This window comes from Vollenhovia emeryi, unplaced genomic scaffold (genome assembly GCF_000949405.1).
Source record: "Vollenhovia emeryi isolate VEMERY1.0 unplaced genomic scaffold, V.emery_V1.0 DF939150.1, whole genome shotgun sequence".
Classification (NCBI taxonomy): Eukaryota; Metazoa; Arthropoda; class Insecta; order Hymenoptera; family Formicidae; genus Vollenhovia; species Vollenhovia emeryi.
In genome coordinates this window covers 162,423-185,935 of record NW_011967216.1, presented here as the reverse complement: position 1 = coordinate 185,935, position 23,513 = coordinate 162,423, and the positions used below count along the sequence as shown (strand labels likewise).

The window sequence follows — 23,513 nt, the reverse complement described above, 5'->3', positions numbered from 1 at the left end:
TCTCTTTTAGTTTTTTAAAAAATCGACTGTATAAATTAAAATGGCCCACCCTGTATATATGATGTAGGAAATATATATTTTTTATGATTTTGATTTATATTCGTTGAATATCCGCAATCTCATAATTATTTCACCAGGTGATCGCCGCAGAAGGTGAACAGAAGGCCAGCAGAGCTCTGCGCGAAGCGTCGGAAGTCATCGGTGATTCACCGGCTGCTTTGCAACTCCGTTATTTGCAGGTAATATATATATATATATATAATTATTAAATAAAGAGAAATGCCATCTTCAGCCAGACTGGAGACCTCCATAGATTAATAATAATTATTAAGCTACAAAGATCCAGTCCAATTGAAGACGGCACTTATCTCTAGTAGATTCACATATTGGCCGAATGTTTCGCTTATTATTAAATAATTATTATTAGTCAATTTTGTGGATATGTACGGGATTATCCTTGTTAATTATTATTGTTATTGATTAAACGTGAATAATTATCGTTATCATCATTACCTCTTCATACTGTTTCACATTTCCATGCTCTGTTTTTAATTTTAGACACTGAACACGATATCGGCGGAGAAGAACTCTACCATTGTGTTTCCGCTACCAATCGATATGATAACATATTTTATGAAAGCTTTGCCGAAGGAATAATTGCGTAAGAGAGAGCGAGAGAGAGAGAGAGAGAGAAAAGAAAGAAGAAAGAAGAAAGAGAGCCTGCATTTCGCAGAGTATGACGATTGAAAAGAAGAATAATAATTCCTCCGAGTTTCCTTGAGGGATCTTTCGTTTAGCGATTTATCCGTATATTTGACAATGCGTGTATATTACATCTTGACGATAGAGAGTTGCCAATATTCGACCAATCTCTGACAATTTCAAATTTAACAGGCTGTAACAGAGTGATTACTTGTAACGTTGCACGTGTGATTTTCGTCGCACAGGATCAACCCGGAGTATTCTACACGGCATAGACTGAAACACATATTTTTGGAAAATCTTACAGCGTTATTTTATGCATTTACATGCTATAAGGAGTAGCGTAGCAAAATTTATAGCATGTAGATAGAGTGTAATCGAACGACATCAATATTTGCATATATTCGGTCCATTTTTGGCACGGCAATAATTTCACTTGCGTCAAGTATAACATTTGCAATTAATAAATTCAAATGGTGAAAAATATGCAATGCTCGAAAATCAATTAATCCGTTCGTCACAAATCTCGCACTGCCACTGATGCCGGACTTGTATAAAATATGATATCGAATTACGACATTGATATCGATTTTACGACATTGATCAAGTCGATCGAACCATATAAACGAAATTTATTCAGTACAATAATTATTCAAAATAAATGTCAAGGAGCGATTCTTTCTTGTCAATTTTGTGATATGCGTGATATTGAATTACTACCACTTAATAATCAACAGTGAAAGCAATTTAAATAGCAATTTCTTGCCTATTTCTTGCCTATTTATAATACCTTACGGTACCAAATTATGTTTTTCATGTACGATATTTATTTCACAATATATATTCCTCGATAATTTTATACTTTGATCATGTGGTGCTATTTAAAGCTTATCGCCAATACTGGTAATATTGCCAAGGGCGCTTAAGTGTTAAGAATAATTACTTTTACAGTCACTAGAAATATTTGTACATTAGAGGCCTGTAACGATTGCTTGGTCCAACATCGGCAACTCTTGCTAGCGATATTTATACGTTGTTTACTCAATCACGCTTTGATATTCTTACAGTTATCTGGTAAAAAAAAGCAAAAAAATTATCGGGTATATACACATAGAGATGATCTCGGAGAAAACGTTCAGTATTATTTATTCAATAAAATGCAAAATTGAATTGGATAAGTAGCTATTCCCTAAGAAGCACGTAGAATAATTAAATAATAATCAAATCATCGAAGGATACGTATGCATTTAATAACATTTTCGCTTTTGTTAATCAATTTTGTCGGACGTCTACCCCATGTATGATTTTTGTTTTCTGTGCTGTAAATATTTTCGATGCTCTATTGTTATCGTAAGGGAGATCAAGATTTCACGTCTTAGCATTAGTTGTTTAAAGGCGGATGCGAATCGCGTAATGCATTAAATTATATCGAATAAAACGATGGAAGAACTAGTGTATCGTTTTTAAAAGACTCGTAAAGAAAATTCATTATAACTGTGATGGTTGTTAGATTGTAGAATAAGATCAGTTCGCTTGACATAACATTCTTAAAGCGAGCCGATCATCGTTTCACTTCCGCGTACATTTAAAGGCGAGGGACGGTATCTAATTCGCGTTAGAATAGAGAATGTTTCGCTTTGTAAAGCGCGATAATGAGAAATGATCGTAGTACCGCTATACGGTTTAAGCGATAAAACTGTGGATTTAACGTTGTTTCTCCGACGTCTGATATATTCTAACTGTGCAGTGTCTCACGAAATTGACCAAGCATTTCAAGAAAATTTGAAGAAGAGGTTTAGAAACCTGTTATTTCCTGTACAGCACAAAACATGCAGTAACATTGCAACAACATTGCTACAATATTGCAACATTGCTGTAGTGTAGCTGCATTGTAACTGCAAGGTTTGTGCTGTATGGGTTTAGAGGAACATATTTCATATGTACCTTTTCAAATGAGCTGCAGAAGCTTGTTTTTATATACTCTCCTTTCCTTCGTGATGGGACCAACATATATCGAATCATTTTGATCATATAATGAAAACTTTCGATATTATACAATTATAATTTAAAACCAGAGACTTTTTGAAAGAATCTTGAGAGTCTTGGATGTTCTTGAAGTCTTGAAAGTTTTGAAGATTTCGACGTATTTGTCATTCCTTTCATAACGCTTTACATTACACAGTCTACTTTATTTTATATGCGTTGCGGATATTTTTACGAATTTTTTAAAATATTTTAGATACTTGAACTTTTGAAAACAAGTAGATCTTTTAGATTCAAGACTTTCTAGAATTTGTAACGTCAAATGATATCCAAAGACAATCGGAATCTTTCATAATCGAATTGTTCGAAAACTTTTAGAAAAAGAGAATAATATTCAGTAATTTATAATATTCAGACGCCCATCACTACTTCGCTCTTCTCTCTCTATATATATATAAATATATATATAAATAAATAATAAACTTTTTAAAATATTTGATCACTTTTACGGATAATTATATATAAAATAGTATTGTGTCTCGGTGCATATCTCTTGCATATATGTATATATAAATATACACACATACGTACGTGCGTGTGCACGTGTATGTGGGCGTTTTATCTACAAGCATTACTGGAATTTTGTGCTTTCTAAAAATAAGACGGAGAGAGCGGTCTCCAATTTTATTAAATGTATAAATGCATGCACACATCTATAGCGTTGATTTAAGTTACATTACATCCTCCCTCCCCTCTGTTTAATCAGTCTACCAATCTGCAGACGTTAATGATGCAAAGTTTGTGAATATTATCGTAACATTCTACCGCTATTATTCTGTATAACTGATCGATTGATTACGGTAGCACGGTAATTTTTACGACGACGATGTTTACCGTCCCGTTTTTATAGTTCATAATATTTTATCGATACTATTGTACTTCGTCATCGATTTCATTTAAGTACACGATACCTAAAAACTTGGAAAGATGCGTCTCTCCTCTCGCAGCTTCGTCCCTTGATGTACGGGAATCCGCGTGATGTGCGAATGTAAAAGGAAACCTGTTCGCGCACGCACGTTTGAAGAGACACGCATACTCCTCGATTTATACGCGACGGCACATTTATGTATAAAGCTAAGTTACTAGTTGCTTTTTAAGCGTACCCTTTGTACGTTGACATGATTACGATAAAAAATATATATATGTGTTGAAAGTTCTGAAATAAAAATTGGAATTCCGTGATCCTTATACGCTTCAGTCCTTCAATTGTGCTTAAGCGGAATGGCGTCTATTTTAATTTCGTCGTGCACGGTAGTTGCACGTAATTAAGGCAGAAGCCTCTATTTCCAACGTCGCCAGGTGCCTCGGTGCCGTCCGTGTGAAAAACCAATCTGAATGGCTTTACAGTGCCTGGAAAGATAATTGAAGATGGATGCATATATATGCTTCTCCTCCCAAGAAGTCAGATTGACGAAAGAACTGGTGGAATCTCTGACCGGGATTGCAGCGTCACGATAAAGATACTCACTGATAACTGTCGATCCGTTCAAGTTCTGCGTTTCCGAGTTAAAGGTACCGCCGCACAATCGATCGACGCACGTCATCGGCGTCAAGGGTAGCCGACCCAGATTCGTGGCGCATGGTATTGACAGCCAATCGGTCATACAGGATGTCCCTGTCATCGACACGATCTGCGTGGCCTGCGTATTTCCTGTCAGCGTGAACGCGTTGCTACGCATTATTTGACCCGCCGCACCCAACGGGGTGGGCATCATCATCGCTTGAGCTGCAAACGAATGGCACGTAGATATCGTCAGCGCTAAAGCGATGCAAATGAAGTGAAGCTACTTTATTGTAAATTGAAACGGGGAAACTTATAGTCAACCCAGCTGGCTAGTTACTTCATTAGTTTACTACAACGTTTCGACCCTACTTTTTTGGGTCTTGCGGTCATGTGGATGTTACATGTTTCTTTATACCATCGTCAGGACAAGCCATGTACTGGATTCCGCAAAAGTTCCTCTCCATCCTGATGCATATACTGTAATCTTGATTCGACAATTGCAGCCCGGTCGTAGGATCGTAATTGTAGGACTTTATCTGGCCAGAGACTCCGGTGAAATACTGAAGGCAGCCCTCCTCAGCACGGTATATCGTGCTACATCGTATCTGCGAGACACGAACCTTCCACGATCGCGAAAAAGAGTTGCCACTCGTAACGAAGGTCAGAGTAACCGGGTTGGTTTGGCCGACTCCCGTGTCTATGTACACTGTAAATGATATTCAGCACGCATAGAGAATTGCATCGCATAAGAAAACAGAGCGAACAACGTTCTTTTCTATTTTTTAAAATCACTTACTGTGATTTCCGTCATTGTTACCGCATATCGTCGGCACCGGATTGCCACCGGAAACGATGAATTGGTCGTAAGTGCAGACGTTATTCGTCGTTTCCGGGCCTCTGATGTTGAACTGTACGAAGTCCAATCTACAACCAAGGAAAACGAAGAAAAGACTGAGCATTCGAGTTCAGAAAATTTCTTAAATAAAATTACTTAAACTTTTAAAAAGTTCATATTCTCATTGAGGCTTTTCTTCTTAGAACTACGGTCGCTGATGATGGCTCAACGCCGAGTTAAAAACGTCCGATTTATAATTATGTATCTCATCAGTAATTAAAGCTCGTTAGCTTACGCATTGTTAATCGCGTTATACTCTCAAAGCCCATTTTTCACTTGTTAGTCTCATTATCGAGAGTTCTTAATTGTTTATACGCTAATTTGAACTCTTTAATATTCTTAACGATAGAGGAAAGTCCCCTATAATAGACTTCCAGTATGAAATAGTAGGCTTTCAACATTCAAATTCGATGACAATTCTTGTTTCGCAACGTTTACACAATTCAACAGTAAATTTTCCACTAAACTCATTTCACTCCGAGGGATTCACGGTAGAATCAACGGAGACCCATTAATTTAGCAGAGAACCTGCTCTCTCGTATTAGGAGCTTGTCTAATAATAGGGGACTTTCCTCTATATACATGTATATATGTATATGTACCGATACTGGCACACATCCGGATCCGATTTCACCAATGTCACTTGACACGAGTCCATGCCGTCGTAGGTGGAGGGAAAATTCGGGTTGACGAAGTGCGTGTTGTTGTCAGCGATCATCCCGCCGCAGGACACCGTGACTACCGAGGGAACGGGGCAAAGATATATAGATTGAGTAATTTCATCGTTTCAAATGTTCAATCGAACGTTCGCTTACCTATGCAACAGACCCCGTAACCATTCGCGCAAACGCCGCTGGAGACGCCCCCGCGTTGCGCGCATTCCGCCGCGGCGAGGCACGTGCCGTTCTCCCCGTTCAACCCGCCGCAGATGCTGTTGTCGAACCTCACCAGCGTGAACAGCGAGAAGACTATGTAGACATGTGCGAAATAACTGCAGGTTTTCACGCTTCGCACGTTGCCGAACGCGCAGCTCAACGAAAAAAGGAACAATCTCCTGTTCGGATTAAGAAAAAGAGCGATTGCCCCTCGCAAACCTTCTACGCCGAATGCGACTTCCCCCGAAATGGCTTTACAATTTTAGTTTGTTTATATATCGCTACGATGCTGCGATATACGCAACGTGTTAAAACAATTTTCTTTAAAATTAGATGTGATGATTGTTAGAGCTTGCAGCCCTTGACAAAATTTTTAGACGAAGATTATAATAGACGTTAGAAGAAAGGTAATAAAGTTGTTATTAAGTTGGATCCATTGTGTCAGAAAAATTGTAAATGAAGGGTTATTTAGGAAGTTTCAAAATTTTACACTTACAAAAATTTATAATATAGGCATTTCTCAAGTTACCGTGGATATTATTGTGATAACGAAATTGGTAAATGCAATATGACGGATTCAGTGGATTCGTGATCCCTAATGATCCTTAATACAACTTTCCTTTAATCTAATAGATCCGGATTTTGATAATAAAAATCTCAATATTAACAAAATATCACATTTCTGAAAAATTTGGCACGAGACAAAATTCCACTGAGATAAATCTGAGATCCCCTTTTTTCTTGAGCTGTGGCATTTATTCTACGGTCCCACTCACGTCGTTTCTGCCTAGCGATTTGAGTGCGATTATTGTTCGGAACTTTTGATAATTCCCATTTACGTTGTCCTGCGGCGGAAGAGGCAGGTCCGTTATTATTCACCTGCCACAATCGTCTTCTGTCCGCAATTCTGTGCCTCCCGCGATCATTCCAGGCGTCGACGTAAGCGCGAAACACGATACAGCACATCAGAAGCGCGAGCAGCGACCGATCTTTGACCATTCTGGGATTTCCAAAGCTTTTTTATACGTCAAAAAAGATGTTGCTAGGAAATTTCATATATCGCCACCGCATAAAGTGGCGCCGATTCTTTATCAAACTTTTATTATATAAATTTCTTCAAAAAGCCGAGATGAAGGTTCACGATGAGTCTCAGAAAACGGATCGCACGTTTCACTTGAAGGGACGCCGACTAACTTCCACGGATCCAAGGTGTCAAGTTAAATATACCCAGAAATACTGTACTTTACACGGTCTACATATCATGCAGTAAACCCCGTAAATACTTTAAGTTGTCCACCTACACACGGGAGCTACAGAGAAAGTTGAGAAATTTAATTGCCGCCCCGAGTAACGTATTGTATTTGTCCCCTGAGTCGCGATAAATACTTGACTTTCTCGCCGCTTAAATCGATTATAATTGCTGTCGTTAGATAAGAGCAATTGCTTGGAAAGTTCGCTCGCATAAGTACGTTATTTCGTCATCGCATATTTCGATCGCAAGACGAAGAATAACAGGATGAAAAAGTCAGGAACCGGAGATTTTTGTGCCAAGAAAGCCGCTACGGCTCTCCAATTTGCTCCGCGCGTGACGTTCGTTTATTACGGCGTGCAAGTTCCGAGATACGTGCGACAGTTAGGACAATAGTGGTCCGTATTATTGTAGGAATTCATGTAGTACGGTATTATGCAGCATGGCCAGCACCTGCGACAAAAGGACATAGAAATTTTAGCAGGATGCCTTCCGATTCTCTAACGACGGGTCGAGTTCTGAACTTGATCGGCAATTAACTTGTCAATTAAGCAACAGGGGTATCATTTCATTAACATAGATATTACTTTTTTCATCATTTGGAAGAAAGAAGTGAGATACAGACGAGTAATGAAATTTGGCTAGACATCTTGCTTTGAACGAGTCAATTGAATTAATCGCCGATTAAGCTGGACAGAATTCGGCCACCCTTACATAAAATACTTTTGTTATTGGAATGTTCTACCTATATGATAGATACCCATTATAATACGCGTTAATTTCTCTGGTTATTGCACAAATAACACAGACCAACGGAAGCAAAATCGAAGAAAGCATAATATTGTTCTTTCTTTCAATGTTCAAGCCTAAGTGATCTATTGTGTCGTAATTCTGAGATTAGAATTATAAAGGAGAGCAGAGTTCAGCATAATTTACCATGCTATGTTGAAAAAATGTCACCTCACTTCATTAAAAGTTAAATAGAATATTAGATTTCTGTCAGCTTTAAATTGAATTTGTAGCTGTCTATTAATGACGCCAACTGCATCAAATTATTCTTATAATGTTTGCCAGCAGAAACTACTTGTTAATTACTTCAAACACAAGACATCTTTGAACGTTAATTAATTAGCGATGTTGGAGGCTAAGAGTTAGACAAGTGGCAAAAGAAAGTGTTAGACGATTAAATTGCTGCTAAAGGATTGTGTAATGTGGAAAGTGCAAGCCTAGCTCGTTATAAAGTGGAATTTCACTTGTCGCTTTCGCACGCCAAACGCACCCCAGCAGAAAGAGCGTCAGTGCGGTGAGGTGAGTAATCGTGGATCGACGCACCACCACGACGGTGACGATGAGCGTCGAGCACCGGGGACAAATCGCGGCCGCGGGCACTCGCGGCCAGTCACGTGTCGTGTCCGCTGAAAAAGATCAGATTGCAATCACACATCCAATTAGGCCGTTTCAGGACATTAAATACGTATTTGGAGTAGTTTTTGAGTTAGCTGGCGCGCAAGTTAATCGTTGATTACCGAGTAAATTTTCCCCCGAGAAAATATTTCAAGTGTGGGAGAAAAGGAGATATCGTTTTACATCTTGTCAGACTACTTTGCAACTTTAAGAGCCATTTAATTGTCGTACAAGTTAGTCGGCAATTACAACGATAAGATTTTCTTGGGGGGAAACTTTAACGAGACGTGCGATCGTATCTTAAATGAGCGCTCGTTCAAGACAATCTTTTACAGCCGGTCGTTAAGGTGTTTCGAGATCGTTTTACGGGATACGGAGACGAATGGGTCCACCGAAGGCCCCACGAGATTGATTCCTTGCGCTTGGGCATAGCTGGGCGGTGGAATTCGCGCCACGAAGAACGATCGATCGTTTGCCGGGAAGCTGGGTCCACGGGTGGGCGAATCGGCGAATATCGCGGAGTACGCGGGTGGTGCGTCTCTCGAGGAGGGAATGTCCTGCGGGAATAATGAGACGTTATAAAGCAGAGATAATCCCAACTCGACCTCATGTCCTTCTTGTAATGTCTCTCATTTGTGGTACTCGTAATAAAAAAAAATTGAAAATATATGTAATACTGCTGAGAAGAGTAAACTTCAAAAGTTTGCATTTGTAAATGTACTTTATGTACCCAGGTAGCCAGTATGCTCGAGCAACGTGTGGAAATAAAATGCCAGCAACTGGCTAAGAATATGAATTCAAGGTTTGAGAGTGATTTAAGTGCAGCTAGCATAATGTTAACATATTGTCGTAGTTAAGAACGCATCGAACGGGCATACTGTTAACAAAGAGTTAGCATAAATCGTTTTCAATTTTTTTAACCGATATAAACATGTCATATCTATTACATCTGGCCAAGCATTTAATGCTAGTATAATGTTTGGATCATGCAAATGTTTCATTTCCGACATCAAATGCTAGCAAACAACAGCACTAATAGGCGACATAGATGCATAGCAAGATGCTAACGTTTTTGTTAGCAATATGAAAGCAATTTGTGCTAACGCTGGCTATCTGGGTATACGTCAATTGATCATAATAAGATAATAAGTAAGGATTCCTTCGAAGCGCGAGTATCATTTTGTCACAAAAACCGATATCGGCATCTGACACGTTGGAAATTTTTCGGACGGCTACTTGTACGAGTTATGTGCCTCGTCTCTCACAGCCGATGTACACCGAAAGCATTTACTGAGTTTCCATCGGCGTCGTTGCCGCTGTCTTTCGCGAGGAGGTGATCGGTCGATACGCAGCCAAGACGATTCATTTAGAAACGGGTGATTTAATGCTCCTTCACGTGAATTAGAGGATCCACGGTTTTGCTCCTGAACACCTTGAAAAGCAATAAATCCAGTGTCAGTCTATCGGTTTTACTTTTCACGCCGATTTTCTTTCTCTATTACCTGATACTCGCACGATATCATCGTCATCAATCACTCGTTGTACGTTCTCGTTCAGAGAAATTGAAGCTTCTCCGGCGGTCATATTTCACGTAATTCTAAAAGAAGTTATAAACTGTTTCAATGTACGACTCATAAATATTCCACAGATAATAGTACAGGGTATTCAAACAGAATTCTTTTTGAATTCCCGAATTATGAAATGAATTCCTTTTCCATCCCATTTCTATTTCAAACAGATTCTTAAGAGTTCAAAAAGAATTCGACCCTACGTCACAAATTTTGAGTTCTTTTATACAAGAGAAATTCGTTTGGAATTTATTTTAAACAGATCGCGCAAGTTCACGATTTAAATAAATTTGAAAAAGCAACTTCTCTTCGTAACGATTACCTATGCTATTTGGGACATGCCAGTTTTTCCTTAATTTAGACAAAATGCTTTAAATAATCCCCGAAGTATCGATTTTGTGAAATAACGGAGAACGGATTTTCCTATTTTCCAAGTGGAACATGGTAGAATCTAGAAACAGCTTCTGTAATTTAATAACACCTTTAATTTTGCAGTTCCGTCATTTCTTCACTTCAAGACTGATTTAAGCAGTTGGATCTTTCACTTGTATTCTTTCTTCTTGTATTAAACGCTCTTTATTCTACGTTAATAAGAGAGCATGGATTATTTCTTCACTTCAACGAGACAAAATATAATAAGAGCAAGATAACAATATTGACGTGTAAATGTAACCTAATAACCGAAATTATTATAAGACATGATACTCCGTTATTTATAAACCATCCTATTTGGGGAAAGCGATCGTCCAACAATGATTTTCCTGGGCACTGCCATAATCGATCAGCCGTGGATTAGGAGAGTGGCTCGCTTTTACCGGGGCATCGACGATTTTGGCGAGGTCACTGAATAACAGGATGAATATTTCACATTTCCTCGCGGGATTAGCAACGATCGTCTTCGCGATCGACTCGCGGCGATCATCTTTGTATTATATCATAATCGGGTTACCGAGCAATTTTTACACGCGCACGTGCAGTTCTGCGGTCTATTGTAGTCTCATCGCCGCGCTCGACGTGAAATTAGCGTGACTTTGGAGAACAAAAATATTCTACATTATATGTCAAATATCCATACGAGTTGGGTCGTCCCACAAATAATGCGGTATAAAAGGGAGATGTGATTTATTCTTCAGTTCAAAACCGAAAGTCGACTTCCCAGCGAGGAATGACTCGTCGGTCGATGTTGAAACAATGTCGACATCGACACAGGTGGCTCCTGCATAAACTGAAAGGAACAAATTGAAATTAAATTATGTCGTAGTTGTAAATTTTATGTATCAGCACGCGAAATTTCAGACCCGGTCAGTCTATCGGTTTTACTCTTCACGTCGATTTTCTCTCTCTATTACCTGATACTCGCACGATACCGTCGTCATCAATCACTCGTTGTACGTTCTCGTTCAGAGAAATTGAAGCTTCTCCGGCGGTCATATTTCACGTAATTCTAAAAGAAGTTGTATATACACTCGCCTACATAAGGTAAACTGTTTCAATGTACGACTCATAAATATACCACAGATAATAGTACAGGGTATTCAGAAAGAATTTCGCCGATGAAATAAAGTAAAGAAAAATATTAAACATGTGTTTCTTTCTCTTGCATAATCCCTTGCATAAACACAAGAGAGATAATAAGAATTGAAACATAACTTTTGTTTTGTTTTCACGAAAAGTGAAATGGCAATAAATTGTACAATATTCTACATAATCACACTTTATATATAATTATTGCATGTATATGCAATTTATATACGTGCGGACAAGTCTTTCTCGTTTCTTTACTTTTTATGAAAGAGCGGAAATTTTTTCCTCGGCTTGTTAAAATCTACACTGAAGAAAAAGTCTGATAGATTCAACCAGTCGTCTGTTAGAAAATGGACGAATCAGAATTCCTTTAGGATTTACCAGAATTCCTTCAGGATTTACCGTGAAAGATGTTTCATGACCAGAAGTTTGCTAGACTTCAGTACAAGTCTGGTATTTCCTAAAGGGAATTTTGATTCGTCCATTTTCTAACAGACGACTGGTTGAATCTATGAGACTTTTTTTCAGTGTACGAACGTATATGAATGTCGGAGCATCTATTTAATCTCGAGCGACTGGTAAAGTTTTGCGACGTGACAATTTAATCTTACGTTTGGTACACAAAAATATGCACTGAAAAAAATATCTGTTAGATTCAACCAGTCGTCTGTTAGAAAATGGACGAATCAGAATTCCTTTAGGATTTACCAGAATTCCTTCAGGATTTACCGTGAAAGATATTTCATGACCAGAAGTTTGCTAGACTTCGCTACAAATCTGGTAAATCCTAAAGGGAATTCTGATTCGTCCATTTTCTAACAGACGACTGGTTCCCAGTGCCCTAATAGCACAGAAATATTTTAAAAGGTTAAATATATTTTAAAATCTTTTTAAAATACTTTATAAATATTTTAAAATACATTGAATCTTTTAAAATATTTCTGTGCTATTAGGGTGAGAAATGATTCGTCGATCGACGAATTATTTCTCACTGGGTTGAGTCTATCAGACTTTTTTTTCAGTGTAGAAAGAACATATTTAGAAAAGAGAAATAAACAATCGAGATAATACAGAGCTAGGGGGGGAAAGAATTTAAAAAATACTTCGAATGCTCGACTCGATATCGATTCAATAATGGGAATATATAATCAATAAATATCGATATTCAGTAATGAGAAAAGGGAGCGCAACAAGATAGGTAGCAGTTTTGCCCACCTACGATTTCGCAACACCCGCACAAAGATGTCCGCTAGTCTTGAAACGGCCTGTAAACGCGCGGGGGGACAACACGCATATCCGCTCCCGTCTCGAATACACAGGAACGGAATCGAAAATTCGTCCGTCTTCGAAGAACGCACGGGCCCCGATGCGTGAAACGGCGCGATAAAGCGTGCGCGCGGGGAGGAGAAAGAGGCCGCGGTCTCCTCGAGATTTTCGTCCTCCGGGGAATCGCCGGAAAATCGGGTGTAGCGTGCGTAGCTGCGCGGCGTCGCGTCGAGCGCGCGCGCGCGCGCGCGCCGACGCCATCGCGCAAACGAGCGGGCGAGAGCGAGACGGCGGCGGCGAATCGCGCTCGGCGGCGCTCGGCGGCGAATCCGGGTGTATCGGCGTGCGCGGGCGAGGAGGCGAGGCGGCGAGCGCGCGGCGCGGCGAGGCGAGGCGAGACGAGGCGAGAACAGCCGAAATGGAGGAGAGCCAAACATCGGAAAGTGTCGCCGTGCTACCGGACATGTCCGAACCGTTGACGAGCGAGACCGAGGAGGCGGCCGCGCTGACGAGCGAGCACGAGGCACATCCCGTCGCGGTCACGGCGAGCGTCACTACGGTACCGGGTGTGCCGGGCGTTCCCGGGGTCGGCGTGCCGGTCTCTCTTCCCGTCGGCTCCATCATCGGTGTAGCGAACTCGAGCAATGGCACGACCTTCAACGTCATCACCTCGGATCAGCTGCAGGTACGCCCGTAGGGCCGGCCGCGCGATTTTTTTTCCCAGGCAATCGCCGTCCCGCGACTCCGAGACGGGACCTCGAGGGACACGCACGTCGGATTTTTTTTTCTATCTCTTTTTTTTCTCACATACTCTCTCTCTTCCCCGCCTACCGCTGTCGTCGCGACGACAGCGGGGAAGGTGCACGCGGACGGCGTGCCGTCTCGTTGGCGACGTCCCTACGCCTGGTCCGCCAGACTCGACTTGGCGTGAGTTTTAACCTTTCCGACGGAACGGAACTCGGTCTCCTGTGACGCGAGTCTCGCGAGCTGGGGCGAGATCGTACGCCTGGGTTAAGTCAGTTCGCGTTATTCGTGTCACTTGAGATGGACGGAGAAGCCGATCTCTGCAAAAGCGTGCGGGCGCGACGCTTCCGTGCGTAATTTTACGTAACGCGAGTATCAATGGCGAGCGAAACGAAAGGTTGCCCGGGAACTCACGACCTGTCCTTTTATTTTGGACGTCGGTCAATTTGAGTAAGCAGCGTCGTCCCGTTTCTTCAGTTTGTTCAGCGGTGACGTCTCCTCGTCGATATCATTTGCATTCAACGATTGTATCTTGTAAGAAACTCCACGTCTGTTTGTAAAATGAAGGGAACTCGGTAGGATTTTTTTTTTGCGATTTACGTCGCGAATTAAGAATCGCGTGCACTCAAAGTGTGTCCTTCACTTGTAGCTGCCGGGTTCGGGGCAGTTCAAGCAGATGCTATGCGTCGACAACGGGTTCATTTGCGAGCCGCGTCACGACAAGGACTCGGATCCGCTGCGTTGGAATGGTGAGCTGAAGGCGACGCACATAGTGATCCAGAACAGCACGGACGAGACAGAGTCGGAGCAGATACACGTGTCCACGCCCAGCTCTCAGCCGATATACAGCTGGTCGGATTCGGCGAATCTAGCGGTGCTGCCGATCAGATGTAAGAACACAAACGCGGAGCTGCACAAGAGCAGATTCGGCTCGGGCGGTAGAGGACGTTGCATCAAGCTCGGCAACGACTGGTACACACCCAGTGAGTTCGAGGCTCTCTGCGGCAGGGCGTCCAGCAAGGATTGGAAGCGCAGCATTCGATTTGGCGGCAGGAGCCTTCAGACTCTCATCGACGAACAAATTTTAAAGCCTCACGCAACCTCCTGCACCTGCGCGGCGTGCTGCGACGACGATAGCGCTGTAAGCAGATCGCTCGATATTTGCGTTTCGTATTTGTGTGTCGTAATGTTCGAAATTGATGTACATTTGTGTGAATACATTTTAATTTGAGCACGTAATCAGACAGGACCGGTGCGCCTCTTCACTCCGTACAAACGTCGAAAGAGACCGAAGGACTCGCCCGACGGAGAGACACCCTCGCGCAAGCACAAGCTCGAGAATTCGCGCGACGGCAGCAATAACGATGAGAGCGGCGACGAGGTTGTTGTGCCCGACAAAGAGGTCTGGCCGCAGTTTGTTTCCGCGGACGGGCTGGTGGTGCAGCAGTCTCAGGAACAGGACGCGGTTGTGCAGAACGCGCATCAAACGGAAAACGGTCAAGGCGACGACGTCTTTAAGAAACTGGACGAGATGTCCAACAAAATGCTGAAGCTGGCTTACGAATTCAGACGGACCTTGGAAGAGGCGAAGGAGTTGAACAGGCAGCAGAGAAGGGAGCAGGCACTGGTCGCGCAACTCGGGGGCCGGGCGGATGTTATCGAGACTGTTGGATTACAACCGGCATCTGATTCGCATAACAAGAAGGTATAAAGTATATTCGTGAAAAAGAATTTACCAAAGTAATGTCTGTATCTTCGAGGTGGCAGTAAGACGCGCCGCCTGACGCGTCCTCTATTTCCAATGTTTTATTTTTGGTATTGTTATAATTGCCTTTTCTTATGAATGTAATTCGAAAGCTCTAAACGTTGTGTTGACCCATTTCAAACAAAAACTCAGCATCATTAATGTACGACGTACTTTGTACGGTTACTCAGAAAGAATCTGTTTCAAAGCACACGTTCAATTATAAATAGAAATATAATGATTACAATAAGAATAAATAAGTAGAGGAAAGTTCTCTATTATGGGATAGGTTTCTAATACGAGATAGCAGGTTTTCAATACTCAAGTTCGATCACGAATCTTTTTCTCAACGATTACACAATCCAACAGTGAATTTTGCACTAAACAGATTTCGCCCCAAGGGCAATAAATTCGTGGTGGAATCAAGAGACGATGCCTATTGATTTAACAGAAACCCCCGCTATCTCTCATATTAGGACCCTATCGCATAATAGGAGAGACTCCTCTGTAATAAGACGCAAAGGAAAATGTGTATAATAAATTTCAGTGTGCCAACTGTAATCGAGAGGCGTTTGCAGAGTGCTCTCTGTGCAGACGCACGCCGTACTGCTCGACGTTTTGTCAGCGTAAAGACTGGGGAAGCCATCAGATAGAATGTGTGAGGGGTGCGGCCGAGACCGTGATGCTTATAGTAGAAAGCGGCAACGGGGACACGAGCACTCTCCCGACGACCGCAACGGACCAATAGCTAGTGTTTCTCACGCCGATTCACCAAAGGAATGCGGAAAGCGAGGAATCCAATGTGGAGGCACTGAAATTCAAGGAAGAGACGTAGATTCGAAGCGTTCACATTGCGCAGACATGCGTGTGTATATATATGTATGGTAGAGATTATTTTATGTGTATATGTTATACATATACGGTGTACACGGAAGCACGCGCGCGCGCGCAAAGATATATACATATGTTTGTATGTATATATGTATGTATGTATGCATGTATATATGTATTAATGATTATCAGGCTCCGAGACGCAATTGACTGGGAAAGACAAGGGGTTATGAGAATTATTTGAAGATTGTGTATAAACACATTTGAGTAAGATACCAAATTTATATCGATGTCAAGAGATTACGGCAAAGCCCCCGCCTAGTATTTCCGGAAAGAATTAAAGATTCGGTTTAGTTTTGGAAGTTTTTGATATGTCACGTACGTGTATACATATAAGCGCTAAGTTGAACAAAGCTATATTCCAGATATTTGGACTATTTAAAATTTCAAAATGTCACTGGGCTCAATTTGTTCGCAACTAACTATATGTATTCATTTCATATTAATTCATTTAAGGCCCTGCTTGATCACACCATTGATCACTCATTTGGGATGCTGAAACTCTTACTTTGTTATTAAAGCCGAGAGAAGAACGAATTGAAAATGAAAATTATGATCAGTCGTCGCCACTATTTGTTTTCTTCTTCGAGTTAAGCACGGCTTTCAATATCAGAGAATGAAAAAATCGAATCTAAATGCAAATAAAAAAACATGGTTAGTGCTGACCAAATTGACTTTTAGCGATTTCGGTTGCTTGAACTAGTGCACACCGAGTGCACGAAGGCTTGTTTACTATCAATATTCTTATATTTAACTTTGTATTAAATACATGTTCAAAAAGTATTTAGCCAAGAAAATGCTGCCGCACGAAATTGACTGAAAACAAATCTTAGTATGCACTCAGTGCACTCCGAGGCTTTAACTCTTTTCCGGAAATACTCGTAATAGGCGAACTGCCTGTCGACACTTGGTAGCACTCTTTATATCAATTACATTTATTGGCTATAGAAATTCATCTGAAATTAAATGCCTTGATCCAAACGTGACCCTTTAGAGCAATAATCGGATAAAGAAAAAAACATTTTATCAATCATTCGCATAATATCAAGCGAGACAAACTATCGTATACAATTAAGATACGATGAAACAGTGTGAATAAATTCAGAACTTATATCATAGAATTCTTATGTCTCCAGAGTCTTTGTAAGTGTAAAGAGAAGTTTTATCATCGTAATTCAGCCTATTAAAGTGTTACCCACCACGAGATGTGATACATATTATCTAATTATCATGTAATATCCATCATTGTTTAAAACGTTATTTTATTTTGTCATTTATGCATTCAATTTTTTTTATAACTTTATCAGTGTCATATGTTGCAACGGCTGAGAATTGTCTACTCTTGCGACTTTTGAATCCCCGATTTTATTCTTTGCTACAATTTGATGCATTTATTTCACTAACATTGTATGTATATCATGTTAGTGAGTAGCATTGCTTTAATAAACTGGATTGCAAAGAAGCTTTTGGTATTATCGTAAGGATTTTTACATATCGTTTCTTATTAGTGCCACTGAAATACCATATATATATATAGATTCTACGTTGCATAATTCTGTCTGTTATTCCTTTCGATTGAAGAAGCAGTGAGTAAAAGAACGCTTCTTCGCAAATTATAAAGCACATAAATTACACAAAGTTAGTTTTTAATTGTATTGTAATAAAACTTTAATTTAAATAGTTAGGTATATGTATAATTAAGAACAAATTAGGAAATGCGACAATTGACTATCTTTAACGGCAACACACTCCGGTTAAAGATATATAAAATACAAAAAAATTTACATCCTGTTGAATAAATCTATTTAAAATAATTTAAAGAAATTATAAAACATTAAGATAATTTTTAGTTTTCAAATATAAACAACGAAATTCTTTTATATTCATTATAAGTTACACACACATTCTCTCTCTCTCTTTATATATATATAAATGTTATATATATAATATTATATATATATCAAGGTAATTTTTATTAAAAAGTCAAGTTAAAATAAGCATAAAGATATAAACTTTCCAATTTTTAGTTATTTTTTCGGAAATAAAATCTGTATATCTATTCTACATTCATTACTTGCTTTTTCGTAAAGAATCTTTTTTTTTCAGCTATACTCTTGGATCAGAGAACTGTATATGTGAACGTGTATGTATGTATATGTATTTGCGCGTGCGCGTAATATGTCATACATTATAATTAAATTATGATAATCTGCAGCTTGCTAAGTAAGCAACGACTACGTTTTTGTTTTTTAAGTGAATCGAGATGTAATGATGAAACGAGTAGCTACTTCGCATGTCGGTTGTCGGACATGCATAACACATGCGTACAAGTATTCAGGAAGAGATATAAACATATAATTTATATTTATTACAAAGTAGGATCTCCTGTAAAAAAAAAAAGATATTTCGAACATGTCCATCGGTTTTTTTTCGGCTGCATATAGTATACCAAGTAACATTGTGACATAAAGGTACGTTGTGTGTAAATATATGTATGTATGTATTCATGTATGAGGCACATGTTACTTTATAAAAACATTTGGTTCTAAATTACTCAATTAGAAATGTACGGAGTGCAATGTATACAAAGTTCTGGACGATTTGCTTCTGATGAACGTGCAAGAGACAAACGACCAAAGGTGACAATCACCTCCATTCTGTAAATTTGTGACTTAGGCGTTACATTTCCCGATGTATATTGGAATACGTCGTTCACGTTGCACATTATATCATTTTGTTTTTCTAAACATTTAACTAGCGAAATATTATCCGAACTTGTTTTATTTATAAAACTCCTACGTAACATCATTTTTTACTCATAGTACAAATATATAAAGATATAAAAAAAATATTTATTGCAATTAGACGTGCCGTAAATAGAGGAACTGCAATGCGTACAAAGTCTGTATTATATGTAACGTGCAAAAATTCGTGATTAATTGGACCACAAGATTCGGTTTAATTAAATGGAAAAGGAAACAAATTAGTTTATAGTCTTTACTACTTTATACAAGAATTTTCATAATGTTAAGAGGTATCGTTTGTACATAATCATTTGTGTCTCTTAAGGCAAGTAATATTCAAACGTTAAGAAACGCTTTGTGTCAATGAAGTGAAGATGATTTAAATGTAACATCTATCACTTTTCTACAATTCTTTCCTCATAAACAGAAATTGCTTTAATATGAACACATTGTGTATTTTATTTTTAGTAAAAATATGATTTTTTTTCTACTGCACGGTGAATATGAAACGATAGTAAATAAATTGACATGTGATACTATAAATAAAAGGATGTAAAATTTGCTGCTTTTGAATATGCGGAAATTTTTCAATTTCTTGTTTAAGGGTATATATAATGTAGTACATCGGTATGTATAATCTAGTATCTTTCTAATGTCGCACAGCTTTTCCTAGACTGTGTAAAATTAATTGTACGAATAAACTAATAGCAGTTAGTAGGCTAGATCAATTAAAATGTACCTACATATGAAAGAGACAATTACACACCGATCTTACACATTCCACATAGATTTGTATACTGTATACAATCCGTAAGAAAAATTCTTTTATAAATACAATTAATAGTTTCCATAATGCTTCAACCTATACAGTAAAGCAGAACCCGTTCTATTAGAGATGCTGAGATAACCACCGCCGGGAGAAAAGGCAATGGCTTCTGGCAGGCCTATGTTCGTTTGAAGCGTCGGGAAGTTCGAGAACACGGTAAACGATGGTAGGTGCAACATCTTAAATGCATTGTGTTTGTCAACCGATGCCGCGCTCAGAATCTCAGAAGTCGGATTAAATCTCAGGCTTGTAACGCTAGTCACGAGATTCATTACTATTTTGACAGGCACGGGACTTCGATCCTCCAATACGCTTTTCGTATCGTACAGATTGACCACACCCTGTTTGCTACCAGTAGCCACAAACTGACCGCTCGGTGACACGGCGAGCGATGCGCAAGACAAGCTTCCGTCGTCTACAGCACGATTGATGCACGTGCGAGTGTTCAGATCCCACGCGTACATCTCGCTACCATCTGCGGGTTCGAACGAGAAAGGGATATAAATGTGCCAATTTTGAGAAATCTCGTCGGAAGGTGCTCACAGAAACAAAGATTGCACAGGCCCTACTGCTACTCACCGCCGTGCGTGATGAGAGTTTTACTGTCTGGTGTAAACGCTAGTGCCCGGCATTTAGAATTCATCTTGAGAGTACCAACTAGTTCTTTGGTGGAGTTGTGAAGTAAGTATACTTCTCCCAGCCTCCCACACAAAGCTATTATTTTGCCATCAGGGGACACCTCGTAACGCTGAAAATATCAAAATGTACCCTGCAGCCTTCAATCTACGAAAGTTACTTCCGACAGATTTGATCCCACGAACCTTCATGTTCGTAATCCCGTGCGGCAGAGGTAGCTTGTAAATCTTGCCGCTCATCAAATTATAAATTTCGCAATGCGAATAATATTGGGAGCCGAGCAAAACTTCCGTGCCGTCCTTCATAAATGTTGCCTTGCTAATTGGGTATTTTTTGAATTGCATGCTGTGCAATTTTTCATTTGTATGGCCATCCACCTACAAAGCAGAAACGATTTATAGTTCAATATATAATAATCGACGGTAAACGTTCTAATAATTCAATTGACTTGGCTTCAAGAGAAATTCTTATCTAAACAGTCAAATCCTCTTCTTCTTCCTCGCGCATTTAGATACCTGAAACAGAGACAAGACGCCCGACGTGCCAGCGACCAGAGCCACAGTGGACGACGGATGAAACTCCACGCTGGTGACAATAGGACCTTCCGTGTGGGTGCTTTTGTTCAAGGCCTTGAGGGCCTTGATGTCAATAATGTTCTTCGGTAGATTCTTTGCTGTCGACGCTTCCAAGTGGCAGCTGTGCTAAATATGGGAAACGACATATTGAGATTCCGTTCCATCGAGGGGAAGAGGAAAGCCAAAGTACCTTCAAGATATTGCTCTCCAGGTCGTCGACATCGGCTACGTCCGTTTTCTCGAGCTCCGCCCACTTCGGGGTACCCACAAACAATTTGTATCTGTTCTCCAAATACGTGGTGTACAACTTTTCCGGCCTCTCGCACAGCAATTTGCGATTCTGCTGGTCCAGAGCCGTCTGTACGCTGCGCGAAAATATAAGAAATCCGTATAACGCAGAAGTAATGCACGATATTTGCCCGAAAAGGGAAATATTCCGTTTTACGTGTAACTGTAGTCGTCCTCGTCTATCCACGCCGCTTCCCTTTTCTGCGGCTGCGCGTCGTCGCCACAATTGGGAGCTGAAATATCCTGGTCCTTGTCATTCTTAGCGGTCGTTTCGGAAACATCGACCTCGGAAAATAAATTGCTGACGATGTCGCTGGTATCGCCGAAAACGACCTTCTCCAACCTGCAAATGGAATAGCGCGATTAAGTTATTACAATCACCTCGGGACGACGTGTAGCTCAATGCTGAAGGGTTTCTGGTTCGATCCCCGACGTTCGTTCCGTATATAATTTCCTGTCCGGGGGAAAGTTCAGCGTTTTAAAAAGTACTCGCGCTGAACTCGCTACTTAATTTAGAGGCTTGAAATTAATTGACCAAAAGATTTTTAATTTACGAGACTTAGGGCCAGTTTCACAAACGTCGTTTAACCGCTAACCCATGGTTAATTGATCCTCTGTCTCTTCTTGGATAACAAGATAGAGAAAGATAGGAAGTCGACTGAACTCTGGTTAACAGTTAACCGACGTTTGTGAAACTGGACCTGAGAGAACGCTGAACGACATTCCGTGCTTTCCAGCAAGCGACACAAGTCGACACAAGTGTCGTTCTGTCTTTATTATTCATTGAATGCGAAGAAAGACAGAACGACATTTGTGTCGACTTGTGTCGCTTGCTGGAAAGCACGGATTGTAAGTCGACGGCGCTCCGGAAATATTCTCAGGCTCTAACAGATTGTCGACGATATCGCTCATATCACCGAAAACAATTTTCCCTAACCTTGAATATTACCAGTCAACTATTACCATGCGCTGGCGCGCTTTTACCTGGCTTCTTCAGCAGAGTCGTACTCGTTTTTCCGCTTTTTCCTATAAGGCACCGTGAACTTTTGAGTGTACAACACTTTCGACGTATGTTTCTTGGCTTTACGCTCGCCATCATTTTTACTACGCTTAGAAGCTGTTTTATGTACAGTCTGCTCGTCCATTTCGCTTCACTCGACAAGTTTAGCGTACAAGCTACAAAGTATTGTGTATTGTATTTTGTATATTGTATCGAGTACACACAACCTATCCGCACGTGCTTACTTGGGGCTGAGACTACGAAGTATCTGAAGGTGGAGCAGCGACACCGTAGGCCATGCGGTCACAGATGCAGTAGTGAAATGTTTTCAGCTACGCTCCCCAAGTATACCAGGGCGCGCTACTATCGCTACAAAAGTTAAATCGGTTTTGTAAGGCCGGTATTCATAGTCGATTCTTATTTCAAAATCGTAACTGTTGTCTTAAGAAGCTAACGCGGCTCTGCGATTGGTTAAAAACACATTAAGGGGATGCTGGAGTCTGTCTGTTTTACCGACAACGCGAAAGTTATGTATGTGTGCGTATATGTATATTACATAAAAAAGAAAGAGAGAGCAATAATACGATACATCTTTCCTTGTCTACCAGATTGCAGCGCCATCTTATTATCATGCAGTCCTTTATTTATCATTCTACAGCTGTATTTGCATTTATAAATTTTTCCCTAACCCTATCTTTTTTTTCTAGACTTTTAATCTTAGTTCCAAGTACACAATATTGTTCTTGCATGTTGTCTCTAGGTCTCTCCGGCCTCATTTTGCAGATATAAACTATAGAATTTTTGTATAAGCAAATATTATCGTCATGTGACAGCTCTACATGCCAAAATATTTAATTTTTTTTCGTTTTTTATATAAAGTCGAGCAGACGGACTTTTATTTTTGTGCGAACTTTAATCGTGTACAAGAAATTTGCAATTCTGTAAAGCCAATTAAAAGATATCCCTAATTAAAAAATGTCGGTAAAACAGAGAGACTCCAGCATCACCTTAAGAGTATACTTAGGATGATCTTAA

The 23,513-nt window shown here is 40.1% G+C and overlaps 5 protein-coding genes across 8 annotated transcripts in view; 2 read left to right on the top strand and 3 right to left on the bottom strand.

The window, feature by feature from the left end:
* The window catches only part of LOC105565606 (band 7 protein AGAP004871-like), a 21,239-nt gene extending 17,332 nt beyond the window's left edge, over window positions 1-3,907 (top strand). Inside the window, 2 exon segments of the mRNA XM_012018934.1 lie at window positions 138-239; window positions 559-3,907. Of these exon segments, the coding sequence (XP_011874324.1) occupies window positions 138-239; window positions 559-747 (291 nt within the window). The 3' untranslated portion in view covers window positions 748-3,907.
* On the bottom strand, window positions 2,382-7,593 carry LOC105565607. Its single transcript, XM_012018935.1, has 7 exons — window positions 6,796-7,593; window positions 5,960-6,112; window positions 5,747-5,882; window positions 5,046-5,173; window positions 4,665-4,955; window positions 4,214-4,471; window positions 2,382-4,095 (listed from the first exon to the last, which is right to left on the bottom strand). The coding sequence occupies exons 1-7, from the start codon at window positions 7,016-7,018 to the stop codon at window positions 3,974-3,976; spliced, it is 1,311 nt and encodes a 436-aa protein (XP_011874325.1). The 5' UTR covers window positions 7,019-7,593; the 3' UTR covers window positions 2,382-3,973.
* A 1,336-nt stretch (window positions 7,594-8,929) lies between these two features.
* On the bottom strand, window positions 8,930-12,423 carry LOC105565605. 3 transcript variants are annotated; one of them, XR_001009205.1, is made up of 5 exons: window positions 11,590-12,423; window positions 11,190-11,465; window positions 10,722-11,083; window positions 10,175-10,269; window positions 8,930-10,104 (listed from the first exon to the last, which is right to left on the bottom strand). XR_001009205.1 is itself a non-coding variant. In XM_012018932.1 (5 exons), the coding sequence occupies exons 3-5, from the start codon at window positions 10,254-10,256 to the stop codon at window positions 9,036-9,038; spliced, it is 417 nt and encodes a 138-aa protein (XP_011874322.1). In that variant the 5' UTR covers window positions 10,257-10,269; window positions 10,563-11,465; window positions 11,590-12,423; the 3' UTR covers window positions 8,930-9,035. The 3 variants fall into 3 exon arrangements, 2 of the variants coding, with proteins under 2 accessions (XP_011874322.1, XP_011874323.1); XM_012018932.1 differs by having other exon boundaries at window positions 8,930-9,229; window positions 9,964-10,104; window positions 10,563-11,465; XM_012018933.1 differs by having other exon boundaries at window positions 8,930-9,229; window positions 9,964-10,104; window positions 10,722-11,465.
* Window positions 12,424-13,400: 977 nt separating this feature from the next.
* On the top strand, window positions 13,401-16,447 carry LOC105565604 (deformed epidermal autoregulatory factor 1). The gene is made up of 4 exons (XM_012018931.1): window positions 13,401-13,715; window positions 14,424-14,915; window positions 15,018-15,479; window positions 16,066-16,447. Exons 1-4 carry the CDS (start codon window positions 13,449-13,451, stop codon window positions 16,264-16,266), a joined length of 1,422 nt encoding a protein of 473 aa, XP_011874321.1. The 5' UTR covers window positions 13,401-13,448; the 3' UTR covers window positions 16,267-16,447.
* Window positions 16,448-18,419: 1,972 nt separating this feature from the next.
* On the bottom strand, window positions 18,420-23,338 carry LOC105565603 (U3 small nucleolar RNA-associated protein 18 homolog). Of its 2 annotated transcripts, XM_012018930.1 has the most exons (8): window positions 22,724-23,338; window positions 22,463-22,654; window positions 21,636-21,821; window positions 21,381-21,555; window positions 21,131-21,316; window positions 20,801-20,992; window positions 20,559-20,727; window positions 18,420-20,454 (listed from the first exon to the last, which is right to left on the bottom strand). In XM_012018930.1, exons 2-8 carry the CDS (start codon window positions 22,621-22,623, stop codon window positions 19,991-19,993), a joined length of 1,533 nt encoding a protein of 510 aa, XP_011874320.1. In that variant the 5' UTR covers window positions 22,624-22,654; window positions 22,724-23,338; the 3' UTR covers window positions 18,420-19,990. The 2 variants fall into 2 exon arrangements, with proteins under 2 accessions (XP_011874320.1, XP_011874319.1); XM_012018929.1 differs by lacking the exon at window positions 22,724-23,338 and having other exon boundaries at window positions 22,463-22,717.
* Window positions 23,339-23,513: the final 175 nt, after the last annotated feature.

Bases quoted from the DNA above. Each gene is read 5' to 3' on its own strand.
- LOC105565607 (XM_012018935.1), bottom strand. From the start codon at position 7,018: ATGGTCAAAGATCGGTCGCTGCTCGCGCTTCTGATGTGCTGTATCGTG. The intron at 5,883-5,959 runs GTAAGCGAACGT...TTCCCTCGGTAG, and splicing joins TTACGGGGTCTGTTGCATAG to TCACGGTGTCCTGCGGCGGG. The intron at 4,472-4,664 runs GTATAAAGAAAC...ATTCGTTTGCAG, and splicing joins CATGGCTTGTCCTGACGATG to CTCAAGCGATGATGATGCCC.
- LOC105565605 (XM_012018932.1), bottom strand. From the start codon at position 10,256: ATGACCGCCGGAGAAGCTTCAATTTCTCTGAACGAGAACGTACAACGA. The intron at 10,105-10,174 runs GTAATAGAGAAA...TTGCTTTTCAAG, and splicing joins TGATATCGTGCGAGTATCAG to GTGTTCAGGAGCAAAACCGT. The intron at 9,230-9,963 runs GTAAATGCTTTC...TTATTCCCGCAG, and splicing joins ACGACGCCGATGGAAACTCA to GACATTCCCTCCTCGAGAGA.
- LOC105565603 (XM_012018930.1), bottom strand. From the start codon at position 22,623: ATGGACGAGCAGACTGTACATAAAACAGCTTCTAAGCGTAGTAAAAAT. The intron at 21,556-21,635 runs GTAAAACGGAAT...ATTTTCGCGCAG, and splicing joins GAGGACGACTACAGTTACAC to CGTACAGACGGCTCTGGACC. The intron at 20,993-21,130 runs GTATCTAAATGC...TCTGCTTTGTAG, and splicing joins GCGTCTTGTCTCTGTTTCAG to GTGGATGGCCATACAAATGA.
- LOC105565604 (XM_012018931.1), top strand. From the start codon at position 13,449: ATGGAGGAGAGCCAAACATCGGAAAGTGTCGCCGTGCTACCGGACATG. The intron at 13,716-14,423 runs GTACGCCCGTAG...CTTCACTTGTAG, and splicing joins TCACCTCGGATCAGCTGCAG to CTGCCGGGTTCGGGGCAGTT. The intron at 14,916-15,017 runs GTAAGCAGATCG...GCACGTAATCAG, and splicing joins GCTGCGACGACGATAGCGCT to ACAGGACCGGTGCGCCTCTT.